We start from the raw sequence: 13564 nt of genomic DNA, 5'->3' as shown, positions 1-13564 counted from the left end.
GGAAGCAAAGATGCTGTATTTCTCACTTGGTCAGGGCCAGTTCTAAAAGCTGCCAACAAATTTTGCTGTTGAAGGTATTACTTATTTAGGAATTACAGCAGGCATGTGCACGTATCACACACATATGTGCACCTTCTAAGTAGAGACGGGACAGTTTGACACAAAACCAAATACAAAGCACAAATTCAAAAGTAGAATTTATACTCAGGAACTATGACTGTGTGTTTAGGTGCTCAAGGCTTTTGAATTGGGAATTTATAACCTGTGTCGTCAGACTAGCACTACACAACAGAACTTTCTGGAAATGTCCTGCTGTATGCTGTCTAATATGGGAGCTAGACTGAAACATGGCCAGTGCAACTGAGGAACTGACTTGCATATTTTACTTAGTTTTAATTAATTTAAATTTAAATAGCCACATGTCGCTAGTGGCTACCATATTGGACAGCTCAGCATTAGAACAAGCTCAAGCACGTGATGCTAGAGCAATGAAGAAGAAAGAATAACAGTTAATCAACTATAACAAGAAAATTTTGACTTTAACTTACTAATATTGCCACTAACAGTATTGCCAGGTCTTAGATTTGCTGAATTTCCACTTAAAATAGCTGTTCATCATATTAGTTTATAGGTAAATAGTCTTAGTTTTGACTTCATTCTGATATCAACTTTGACCTAATTAATTTAGATGTTCGCTTAAACAAACCAGGTTAAGATTATAATTTTGGATTATTTCTCAGAGGCAGATTTTTTAATTTAAAATAATGTGTCAAAATATTTCTAGAAACCAAGGGATTCAGAGTTTGTTTATGAAGGAGCATGCGACCCTGTCCCTTTCTATTCAGTTAGCCACACATAACACTGTTCTCTCTGCTAGAATGTCCTGTTCTCCCCCCTCCCCCCAGCCCACACCTATCCACAAGTTTAAAACCTTCTCAGTCTCCATTGCTCAAGACAAATACTATCGAAACCTTTCCCAATTCCCCCAGATGGAAATAACTCCTCCTGCCCGTGGGCTCCCATCCCGGCAGGGCCAAGCCTCCCACATCATTCATCATTGTTCATCCCAGTCCCTCACTATTAACCAGCCCTGTACTGAAGGTTATCTACTAGGAGGGAGCAAAAAGCTGTCCAGGCACCGGCTCCTGGACCCTGGAAATTCATATCCATCAGCTCCCATTGTCCCTTCCCTTGGTGTTTTTAAATCTTTAAGCTCCAGCAATTGGCTTTGATGGTTCCCTGGTTCAGCTGCCCTGGCCCTCTCTCCTTTCCAGGCTGACGACTGGCTTGCTCACATCCCCCCTGGACAGCACAGTTAGTAGAGGCCCCAGCCCCCATCATCTGCACTCTTGCCAATGGAGGGAAGGGCTATGGCCACCCCTCACCAGGGAAGAAGGATCAGACAAGCATCTTACTTGTGCTACTTTTGTACTTTCCCTCCTCCATTACAATCACCTGAACGCAGGCTCCATTTGTTTTTCATCTTCATGTCTCCACTAGGCAGTCTAGCTCAGTATGCACAGAGCAGGCCTTGATATTTGGTGGAAGAAAGCATGAGAGCAAAAATTGACCAAATATATGATCCTTAAGAAACTCAGATCAGACAATCTAGGAAAAAGCCAATAGTCCTTCTGTAATGAAACTTTTGTTCTTTTAAACATAACATTAATGTTCTGTCCATGGATGGCCAAAAGCATGTGTATGTGTGTATGCGTACACACACGTGCACGTGCATTTTTCTGGGAAGTGCATCCAGAGTATATACCAGATTCTCAAAGGAGTTTGTGACACAGAAAAGATTAAGAACCCTTGGGTTTGACGGCCTTCCTGTTCCAACATCCATTTTGGGGTTCTCTGCCTAACAAATTTAAGGAGACATGAGTCCTGAAATTCAGCTTGTCTCTTGCTCTTTTATGGCACTCCTAGCTGTTTTGATAACACTAAAATGTCTGAAAGAAAGGAAACTCAATCTACGCACATGATGAAGTCAGCTAATACAACCCTGGATACAGAAACAAAGCCCCACCTCCTGTCTGCACATCAGCGCATACTGTCTGTTGCAATCAGACTCCTATTCAAGTTCTCAAGCCAAAAGGAAGACATTTCCTAATTAAATCCTCAACTTATAAAGTTGGAATTCTCAAATTTGAGTCCATTGTTTCCTAATGTTGCTGACTTTGTGCCCTTTCCCCCTCCTTACCACAATCAAGGAAGCAAAAAGAATAGTGGTTAAGAGTCGTGGCCCTGGATGCAGTCTGCCTGAGTTCAAATCCCAGCCCTACCAGTTATTAGCTCGTTAACCAAGGGCAAGGTACTTAGCCTCCAGTCTCGTCCTCAGTAAACAAAGTCGACAGTAACTCTCCCACAAAGTCATTGTGAGAATTAAATCAGACAATCTATGGAAGCGGCCTAGCAAGTAGTAAATGCTCAATAAATGCTAACTAGTATTATTACTAAGCTTTTCTACTTATAAAAGGGAGAGAGTAATCATTATCACGCAATCTGGCCTCAGGGGATATTTGTGTTATGGGTCTTTGGTCTCGGAAAAAAGGCAAAACTCACAGGTTAAATGTCCCCCATTTCTTATACCTCCCAAACCCAAGTCAGGCTCCAATTGAGATCTGCTGGGTCCATAACAGAGCGTGTGCCCAAGGCCCAAAGGTGCCAGCTGCAGGCCAGCTGTAAAGGCACCCACGGGGTCAGCCTCCTCACTTGCTGTGCTGGAGGTACTGTCCGTCTTCCAATCTCCTCTTCTCAGCTCCGTCCTTGGGGGGAAGACACTTTTCCTGGGGCCACTCTCATAGACTCCAAATTCCACTTTCCCGGGCAGGAGCTGTGAGTGCCGAATTGGGACCGTGATCTCCAAGGCTGGAGTTAGAGGAAAAAGGGATAAGCTTCAAGCCACCAGACTGCCATTTACCAAACTGTTTGCTCCCTCTCCACCTGCCTCCCTCACCTGAACCTGGAGAGTGTCTGCAGAGGAGGGGTGTGCAGGGGAGGGGAGAGGAAAGAGAAAAGAGGAGGTGAAGGGGAAGGGAAAGAGAATGGGGGCCCTGCCCGATTCAGTACTGAAACTCCACAGAATCCTGTGTGACAATTGCTGGGTGACAAAGGAGAGGGGGGTGGAGGAATGTGAGAGCAGGGAAATGCTTCCTTATCAGGTAGTGGAAAGAACATTCGATTAGGGAAAGGTTTGGAGCCCCAGCTCTGCCACTCCGCAGCTGTAGAACTTGAGTCATTCAGTCAACCTCTCTGAATTACTTCCCTTTCTGAGGAAGGGGTTACGAACATTAATGATTGTAACAACAGAGTATCCCTGTGCATCAGGTAGAATTGTAAGGAAGCTATATTTTTAGCGCCTTGAAACCTCCCAACACCCATGAAATAAATGCTATTATCCTCATTCTCAACAGAAACTAAACAACAGAGAAGTGAAGTCACAAACCCCTGTCACACAGCTAAGTGGGGCAGTTGAGATTTGACTCCAGGCTCCAAAGTCCAGGCTCTTCACCACTACTCACACTGCCTCTCAATCCCTTAATAAATGACGGATGATGGGTGAGTGGTCCACAACTGACAGCAATACCCCGAGTTCATGAAAGGCGGTCCATCAGGCCTGTGACAGATTTTGTGTTGGTTTTTTTTTAAGGAGGGCCCAGCTCACAGTGTCCCATGGTGGGATCGAACCAGCCACCTTGGTGTTATTAGCATCACGCCAACTGAGCTAACCGGCTGCCCAAGGTTTTGTGACTTGCAAGGCTGACGGGGGGTTTGAGACCCCACAGGTTCAGAAAGGTAAATTATTCCTTTGCCCTGCAAATCTTTAACTTGGTCTTTTTACTGGCTTGACCTTGCCCAGTGGTTATTCCTCCCTAGATTTCCACCCCTGCGTTCTATACACAGAAGACAACTCCCACTGATGAGTAGAATAAAATATGTGTGGGTGCCCACACCAGCTTCTTCCCCAGGGAAGTGTAAAAGCCAGGTGAGTTCCTGTCATGGGGTTCCCCTAGCTGTCCTGGGGCAGGGCCTCTGGAAAGAGGTATAAGCTCGGGGTATTCCTGGGGACTTGCCCTTATCTTCATGGTACCACTTCCTCCTCCCCTGTCCTCTTCTATGGGACGGGCATGGCAGAAAGTTCAGGGAGTCGAGGGGCAGAGGTGGCTCTGCTTCCCAAAGCCAGAAGTCTGCTGATAAGTGTACATGGGTAAACTGGAACAGTCTGAAAGAGCCAGCACGTGCAAGGACAGCTTATGGCAAGTGTACGGCAAACTTTCTGCACAGAGAATATTAAAAAGGTGGATTGTTGGCTTGTGCAGGCACAAACTCTCCTCATTCTAGAGACTCCACTTCCAAGTGTAGTGTAGGGTCCTGGTACTAAACCAGCTTTCCTGGTCTCTGTGTGACACAGATATTTCTCACATCCTTGGGTTCTCTTGGAAGAGAGAGCAGTGGAAGCATCCACCCCAGCTTCGAATTGCTTGAGCAGAGACTAGCCGTGCAAACCTGCACATGGGTGTGAGCCCACAGGCTCTTCGAGCCCAGGCAGCTGTCATACTTTGTATCCCCTCCACTCTGACCTAGCTTTTTAAAAATAATCTTTCGAAGGGAGGTTCCTGTCTGCTTATTTCACTTCAATGAGGCAATTTTCTACTCTCAACCAGTTCTAGGAGGGAGAAAAGTAAAATACCCAGGGGGAAAAAAATGGGAGTCAAAAGTTCAAAAAATCAAGTAGACACAGTCTAAATGTCTACAAAATCCTGATAGTCTTTGAATAAAGGAACAATGCCAGGAATCATAATTACATCATTAGATTGTGTGGGACTTTTCCCAAAGTGTTCACAAATGTCGTTATACCTCCTTTGAACTTCACTCCTTCTCCACTAAGTAAATAAGTCAGGTGTAACCATGGATGAGGAAACTGAGGTACAGAGTGGTTCAAGGAATTGTCCTGGATGATAAGGTGATTCAGTGACAAAGTGGGGATCAGAAGCCAGTTTTTCTGGGACAGACCCTGCTGCTCTTGGTCCTGCCCCACACTGGCCACAGACACACCCAGAACATAAATATTGATTGTCTTCTCTGTGGGGCTGGGCATTCAAGTCACGTCAGCCCTGCTCTGATTTCCTACACCACCAACGCTCTGTGCCATCCAGGAAGAGCCAAACAGCTCCCTAGGACTGAAAAAAGACTGGCACGTTATTATGAACAGATTCTTACTTTTTAATTATCCTTGGTGTGCTAACCCAAATTAAAGAAAAATGAACATTGTTTTTCTTTTCTAAGGCAAATGAGGTTTCTACATGAATAGAGGCTGTCCTTGTGTTTAGAGTGGGTTCCATTCCTGGAAAAGGTCCTTTAAACAGAAATGCCATCCATCAACTCTAATTTTCCTATAGATCGATGTTATCCTGTGCCAGTGGTTTTCAAATGTTTTGCGAAGCAGGATTCTTTCTTCTACTGAAAACAGAAGCTCAATGTAGCACACAGATTTTTTTTTTAAAGGCGCTGCCACGGTTGAAGCAGAGTAAGTGGCCCCAAACCCTGTCCCAATCCTAATCTGCTCCCCCAACCCCATTCCAACTCTTTACCCCCACAAGCATGCATACAGCAACACTGAGGCACCTGAGTGTGAAAAATACCCCCAACAGGCAATTACCAGTTGGTATTTCACTAAATACACAATCGAGTTTTATGGCATTAACTAATAGATCATATTTACTCAGCCATAAACGATGCTTTCTCTTTGGCTGATGCTCTGAAGCCTTTGGGCCTCACCAGCCGGTACAGGGTCCAACTTCCAATTCCCTGAGGCTTTCTCTGGTAGCCAGATTACAAGCGCCCCTCCCCTAGCAGGCCTCAAGCAAAGACATGGGAGCTGGTGTCTAAATGCGCCAGCTCTCTTACCCCTGAAGGGGAATCTCTCTTCCATTGGCTCTCAGAGTCTCCAGGGAGCTCCGGTCTCTACAGTGGTAACTGCACTTCGCAGCCCCCCTACTCTTCCCTCTCTCACTTCCCCATCCCAACTACCGGGGTCACCTCCCCCATCTGCTACGTGCTCTGAAATCCTTGTCAGGGAAGAAAAAATTCTAGAAATGAATAGTGGTAACGCCTGCACGATACTGTGAGTACTTAATGCCACTGAATTGTACATTTAGGTCCAATGGTGAATTTTATGTTATGTATATTCTACCACAATAAAAAAAAAAAATGAGGGACTCTCGAGATTGACAGGTAAGAATATTCTCCTTGTGTGGACTGCTCACAGTTGCCAGCTGTTCTTACTCAGTGTCCAATTATGTCAAGTTTAATATTTTAATAGTTATGACATTAATTAAAGCCCCTGATATAAAAAAGTAAAACTACCTAGCTCCTCCACCCCCCAAAAAATTCCTAGTCAGAGGGTCTGGTTCTTGAGGAGTAGGGGAAGTCGGGGGGTGGGAAGGAAGGGCATTAAACCATGTTCCTTTGGGAAAATTTAGACATTGACCATTCTAATTTAGACTACAGCCACTCGTGGGTATCACTTATTTGGAGACTAATTTGCCTTGGGTGAATTTTGTACTATGTTTCAAAACCGTGATTCCATGTCAGTGGAACTGTGAGTCCCAGCCCAGAGCACTCTCCCTGAGAGGCCCTGCCTGAGAGAATGCCAGCTGGTGTGCGGGCATTTTGTCGAGTGTTGCCATGTGCCAGGCACTGTGCTAAACCCCGGTTATACCCTAACTTGTTCCATCCTCACAGTAACCCTAATGGGGTGGGTACTTTTATTTGTGCCGTTTTGCAGACGAGGACTGAGGCTCCGTCTGGTGAAGTATCTTGCCCATTGTTCCCAGCTGGTAAGGGGTGAGCCATGGGCAGGGACTTGACCCCAACCCTGCTGGCCCCAGGGACCATGCCTATACCTCTCTACTCCTCAGCATGCGTGTCTGTCTTGCTCCAATATCTCCAGTGGCACCAGGCAGAGGCTGGGTGGGTGGTACAGGTGTGATGACACAGGTAGGCCTGGTTCTGAAGCCCAGGCTGCTGAGCACACATGACTCTACACTACGATTCCCCAGTCTTCAAATACCGCATGCATCACCAAATCATAGCTTTCTTACGCTGCCTGTATTTAAAAGCCTGAAATGTTTCATTTAATCAAGGCTTCTAGCTTTGGGTTTACGTGCTTTAGTTCTAAAAAGCTCCTCAGGCCTTTTACCACCTAAAGCCCTACTGTCTGATCCAAGGATGACTGAGCAGATCTTGAACCAGGTTCTCTGCCTCCTCTCCTGGTTCCTCCTCTCAACCTGGAGGGCAGACAAGTGCGAGCTTGGCTAGTGGCAGCATATATTTAAGATCCAGTCACTCAAGCAGACACCTTAGGATGACCTCTCTGACCTTCTGCCATGGGTATAACCTCTTTACAACTCTTCTCCCAAACAGTCAAACTCATTAATATTCAGGCTAGTATTATATGCAAAACACTGTGCTAGGCATTGTGGGACAGGCTGTAGCTGAGAAAACCAGACCCACACAAATAAAAGACGAATTTATAAGCAAGCAAACGGTGAAGATCCTGTCTTATGGGTCTCTGTATTTGGTAAGGTGGCTGGTGCTCACTAAGTGAAATGAATGAAGTGAAATTCATTTGTGCAATGAATGAAATCAACCATTCCAACAAAGATTTCTTGAGCCCTGTCAATGTACTGTGCTATACAGAGGATTCAGTAGAGCCCAAAGCAGACAAGTTCTTGTCCTCACAGAGCTTGCAATAGGTAGGAGGCTGGGGATAGAAAATAACCATGAGAACAGAAACATAAGCTAATTCCAGTCAGTGATGTGTGAAAAGAGAGGGTAAGGAGTGGCACAGGGAGTGAGTGGTGGAGAGAATGGCAGAGAAGGCCTCTCTGAGGAGGAGAACTTACAGCTAACCTCCGAAGGATAACAAACAGCCGGCCAGTAAAGATGTGGGAAAAGAAGTAGAGGGGGCACAGCAAGTGCAAAGGCCCTGGGGAGAACGTTCTTGACTAGACAGAGCAACAAAAAGGAGTCCATCGCGGCTAGAGTACAGAGTGGAGGACAAAGTGAGGGATGAGCTCAGGGGTCAGATCATGTAGCGCTTTGTAGGCCACAGTGAGAAGGATGATTTTCCTCTGGATCGGATAAGAGACCCTGGAGGGTTTTGAGCAAAGAACTGGCGTGATCTGATTGTTTATTTTTAAAAGATCTTAGGCGGCAGTTTGTAGAATTAATTGTAGAGGAGTAAGAATGGACATGAGGAGACAATTGAAGAGGCTCCTGCATTAATCCAGGAAAAGCTGATGGTGGCTTGGCTGTAGCTGCAGCACGAGAGATGGTCAGATGTCATCAGATTTAAGACGCATTTTAGAGGCAGACCCTCTGGGAGTTGCTGATGGTTTGAATGAAAGAATGAAGTAATCAGAGGCAGCAAAAGTGCCATGGAATGAAAGGGATAGTGATTCTACAGATACTTAAACAAGGAAGGAACAAAATGGCCTGGAGTGGTCCAGGAAGGCTTCACTGAGAAGGGGCTGCCAGGCTGGGCTTTACAGCCTACTAATTTTCATATAGGCGAGAAGGAAGAGGCCTGCGGCAGGAAGATGTCCTATGTGAAGACTGGGGTGTTACCAGCCTGACCAGGTTCCAGGGAAGTCGGGCTATTCGTGGCAGCTGGAGACACACTATATAAGTTATACACAAACTTAGTTCTTTACGTAATGGAGCTCCATTCAAGATCTAAGAGCCTCTAAGAGCCTTTTCTTGCCAGCTCCTCTTGGTATAAGGCTGGCAAGTGTAAACCATGGAGACCTACCATGCCAGAGGCTCTCAGGGAGAATATGCAATGTGGGAAAATGCCCAGTCCTTGCTCAGGGGTGATGGTGCCACGTGGGTGGCACCTGGGGGAAGATGGTCAGGGGAGCAGAGAGGCCTGGCCCTCAGTGTGCACAACGAATTCATGGCCCTGCTATTGCATCCACACTACACATGGCAGGAGCCCTGCTATACCTGGGTCCTGGACTTCGGAAACAGTGCGTGGGATGGACACCAATTGGGATGGATAGTTCCCTGCTTGATTCAGAAACAGGCACTATGTAAGTGGGGTTTTCTAAAACATGTCTTCCAGAAGGCCAAGGGGAGAGTCAGGTGCCTGGAGAGAAAGCATTAGCATCCTCTTTGAGTGGCAGGGTAGAGGGATGCAGAGTTCAAGCCATTCATTTGCTGACATGTCTTATGTGCTAGATGCTAGACATGCAGAAGGAACAAGACAAAGCCATTGCCCAAAAGGGCCTCACAGTCTAGTCAGGGACCCAGCTATGTAAACAGGGTAACACATGCCCACAGCAGAAGGCGAGTCAAGGACAACAGATCACAGCAAAGTCCCCAACAGGCAGCATCCCCAGGAAGCCACATACCTGTCTGTTTTCCTGATTTTTGCTTCTCTCTCTGTCTCCGGGTGATGCTATCTCTTAGGCGTTTAAGATTTTCCTGGAAAAAAATGTAGTTTGTTTTGAAAGTATGCATCAAAATTAAACCCCCCAGGCATTAAGAGTTTCTTTCTGATTTTATGCTGCTTGCAAGATACATCACGTTGCCATAACATCTCCAACATGCAAATGAGGTTGAGTGCATTTGCAATTGGCCCCCAGAGAAATCCAAGTACTCTCAGAAGTTGTGCCTGGAGGAAAGACACTCTGTCCACAACACTGTGTCTTCCCTCTCCTCTGGTTCCCCGCTCCTTCCCAGCCTCATAACCCACTGCCCTCCTCCTTGCACGCCCCTTAGCCAAGCCAGTCTGTTAGCTGCACAAACACGCCCTGCATATTCCTGCCTCTGAGACTGTGTTTTTACACCATTGTGACCTTGACCTTGAGGGACATCCATTGCTCTCCGTGAGTCTGTTCCAGGCCTTCTCCCTAAAGCCTGCTCCATTCCTCAGTGACTGTCCATGCCATCTGGCACTGGGCTATGTATGCTGCCTTGCCGTGTGTGTGTGTGTGTGTGTGTGTGTGTGTGTGTGTGGCATCTCTTCAGAGGTACTGTGAACTCTTGAGGGGCAAGAGACCAGGTCTTGTACCTTTCTGTAATCCTGCAGTCTGATCTATTACAGTCATTTGATAAATATTGAATAGACATGTGAGGGTCAAAATGTGTTGCTATTTTGGTCAATAAACAACTACCTCAAAGTGAAATGTCTGAGCATTCTAGGGAATATATCCCAGGGACTAACATCCCAACATCCAGAAGGTTCACATGAGGGAGCCACAGGAGGCCAGGCCAGACTGGAAAGGTTGTTTGGGTTGTGACTGTAGCTGAGAGCCTGAGCTTGGTCCAGGAAGCAGCAGGGAAACACAGGAAGTTGTGTGTGTGTGTGTTTATGTTTTAACTTGGGTGTTTTTATATCTATGACTTGTTTTGTTCATTTAATCATATTTCTTGGGAGGTGTCCAAGTTCTCTTTGAGTTCTAAAGCATGATAGTTCTGTGGGAGTCTTGCCACTACGAGTACAGAGAACGACACTGAAAAGAAAAAAGCTGAAAAGCAAAAGCATAGAGCGACACGCAGAGGGAAGTAGCAGCCACAGAATTAGGGTTTACAGTTGAGTCTTTGTTCCTGAAATCTAGCCGCACAACAACCAGGAAAGCCATCCAGCTCTCAGCCAGGGAGCCGTGTGGTTACAGACTAGAGGTAACAGGTTCACCTCTGTGACACTCATAGAAACGTTCACAGGCCCAGCCACAGGCACTCAGTGACAGTCATACACAAGGCAGCCCTCCACTGCTGTCTAGTAGAGAAACAACATGAAACAAATTCCATCCGGAGCCAGTTACCTGCTGGAAGCGAAAAGATTCAGACCGCCTTTTCTGGTTGAGCTGCCATTCTTTGAAGTGGAGCACGGCCTCATCTACGTTGACTATGCCCAGCTTCACCTGCTCCTGGAGAGTAATAAGCTGCCGCTGGCCTGGCGTTTTCATCCCAGCAAAAGGGTCATAAATACTCGACTGGGGTCTGTCCCTCCATGGTCTGACGGGAGGCTCTGGAAAGGATGACAAAACTCAGCTTGACAGCTCGCACCTCCAAGGGGAGAGCCCACTGGATGAGTGGGGTTAACAAGGCTGGCCATGCACTCAAGAGGACGTGTCTCAAAAGAGCAATTACACGTGGAACCAAGAAGGGGAGAGATGACACGGAATCAGAGAGCAGACAAGGTCACAACATTTTAGGGCGATATAAAATCTGCGATGAGTCAACAAAATCCCCCAAGTCTGAATGTCTGAGAAGCCTGTAGACCAGCTTCTCAACCTAGGCACTACTGACATTTGGGACTGGGTACATCTTTGTTGTTTGGGGACTGCTGTGTGGGGCACTATAGGATGGTTAGCCTCATCCCTGGCATCTACCCACTAAATGCCAATCGCACCCCCTTCCTCAGTTGTGACAAGCAAAAATGTCCTCTCTCTCTCCCTAGACTGTGCCACTAAGTTCTGTGGAGAACAAGCTACTTGCAGAAGTGATGGGGCCACTGGGACATGTGGGGACAACTTAACATTTTACTGTTCAATTCATGCAGGGTTATCCTCGATTTTACATTTCTCCAGCAGGACCCAATTTGGGCATTGCGATTCAGGGAGACGGCAAAAAGGGGAAAAGAGAGATGGCTTTGCCAGTGGGTACTGAAAAAGCCTCAAACAAGTTGATCTATTATTCTTCCCAACTCATCTGTCTACACACACTCACTCACCTTTCTCCCAAGTTTACCCTCTTCAAGTCTGCTTTTAATTGTATTGAGAGACGGAGTATGGGGACAAAACAAGATGTACGAGCCAACTAATTCCAATCACCTACTACCAAAGTCCTTAGGGATGCCTTCGAATGCTTCAATGTTGGCCTAGCTCCTTTGCAAAAGAGTCTTCAGTGGGCTAATACTGAATGCCTCTGTTTAGCACAAGGAAACTAATCAAGAAGAAAAGAGCACTTGTCTCCTCAAACTTCCTTAAGAAGTCTTTTGGAAAAAAAAAGAAGTTACCCAGTGGCAAACAAAACATCTCTTGAATAAGATTTGAGTTAGTATATACTTTAGGACAGATAAGGTAAGTAAATAGCATGGGGGACTGTATCATTAGGTAAAGACTGGATGCTGGTTGGCCACTTTCATCCTGTTGAGATTGACTTGAATGGTTAGATTGTGCTTTTGTCTGCTGTTGCAGACACTTTATAGTGTATTAATGCCCTTGGCATGATCAATTTGTACAATATTCAATCTCCTCTCCTCTCCCTTTCTCATCAGTACAGGATTCTCACACAGCTCCAGCCAAGGTTATCTCTTGGACCTCTCTGCTTTTTTCAGTGCTAAGGAGTTGCTGTTACATCTGTAATCACTGAAACATGAACACTTCTACCACCTGAAAGTTGAGGTCATACAAATACAAGCTGAGGACATCCGGCTTACCTTTCCTGATGTTTTCTGAGGAAACATAGAAATTCCCAGGCCGCTCTTGACTCTTTTCTGCAAAAACTGTGAAATAAAGAATATGCTAGGTAAAAGCCAAATCAGATTTCTTTCTAAAGGGCTTTATAATACTTATGCATTTACCAAAAAAATACCAAAACCTTGCACAAAAATAACAATCACAATGATCTCACACCTTGGACCACTGTATGCAGTTCTGTAAATCAAAACTCTAGTAGGAGCAACTAATGGGCAGAAGCTGCAGGGATTATGCGATGAAGACCCCAAACAGACAAGGTCTCAATCCCAGAAAGACAAAACCAGCCAGAGGACATGGTGGCCATTTACAAGATCATTAAAGAGAAGGGTGGTGTGAACGAGGACGTGGGCTGGACTCCTGAATATCTAAAGGTAGCTGTGGAACATCTTGCAGTTTGAGAATCAAAGGAAGTGCCACTTAACATGTCAACAAGCGCCGTAAGACAGAACTCGGAGTGGTGGAACAGGTACAACGTGTGCATAGTTCCAAAGGGACTTAGATGAAGTCACTCATGAGTGACAGACCCATAAAGGCTAGTAAGGAAAAGTGGGAAGTGACAAATGTCCACTTAGTGGTAGGACTGCATCGTGGTTAAGGCTCCCTGGGTTCTGCACAAGACGCCCTGGATTCAAATCCTGACTCTGCCACTTGTGAACCACAGGACCTTGAACATGAGGCTTGACCTCTCCTTGACTCACTTTTCCTGTCTGTAGAATGAGGATGATAACAGTATCTTCCTCTTTGGGTTATTGTGGGGATTACATGAGTTAATACATAGAAAGCGCTTAGAATACTGCCTAGCACGTGTTAGCTTTTATTATCATTAGTCACATCTAAACCCTGAGATTGATGCCACTAGGACAGCAATACCTTGGCATGCTAGTTAACACAAGTGATGCTGGTACAGGGCTTTACAGTTTATAAAGTGGCTCCCCATCTGACTCTCACAGTAAGGCTCTGGCAGAGTGGTACTATTATGATACAAGCATCAATGTGTGCATATACATGTGTACATATATATATATTACCCTGTTTCCCCGAAAATAAGACCTAGCTGGACCATCAGCTCTAAT

The 13564-nt window shown here is 45.8% G+C and overlaps 1 protein-coding gene across 1 annotated transcript in view; it reads right to left on the bottom strand.

Moving 5' to 3' along the window:
- Positions 1-13564, bottom strand: part of PIK3AP1 (phosphoinositide-3-kinase adaptor protein 1) — a 92503-nt gene that overhangs the window by 6471 nt on the left and 72468 nt on the right. The window contains exons 12-15 of the mRNA XM_033130765.1: positions 12452-12517; positions 10833-11038; positions 9417-9489; positions 2713-2868 (exon numbers count right to left, since the gene is read on the bottom strand). Of these exons, the coding sequence (XP_032986656.1) occupies positions 2713-2868; positions 9417-9489; positions 10833-11038; positions 12452-12517 (501 nt within the window). The remainder of the gene's footprint in view (positions 1-2712; positions 2869-9416; positions 9490-10832; positions 11039-12451; positions 12518-13564) is intronic.

This window comes from Rhinolophus ferrumequinum, chromosome 16 (genome assembly GCF_004115265.2).
Source record: "Rhinolophus ferrumequinum isolate MPI-CBG mRhiFer1 chromosome 16, mRhiFer1_v1.p, whole genome shotgun sequence".
NCBI classification, from domain to species: Eukaryota; Metazoa; Chordata; class Mammalia; order Chiroptera; family Rhinolophidae; genus Rhinolophus; species Rhinolophus ferrumequinum.
The sequence above is the reverse complement of the archived record's forward strand: the minus strand, read 5'-3'. Positions and strand labels throughout refer to the sequence as shown.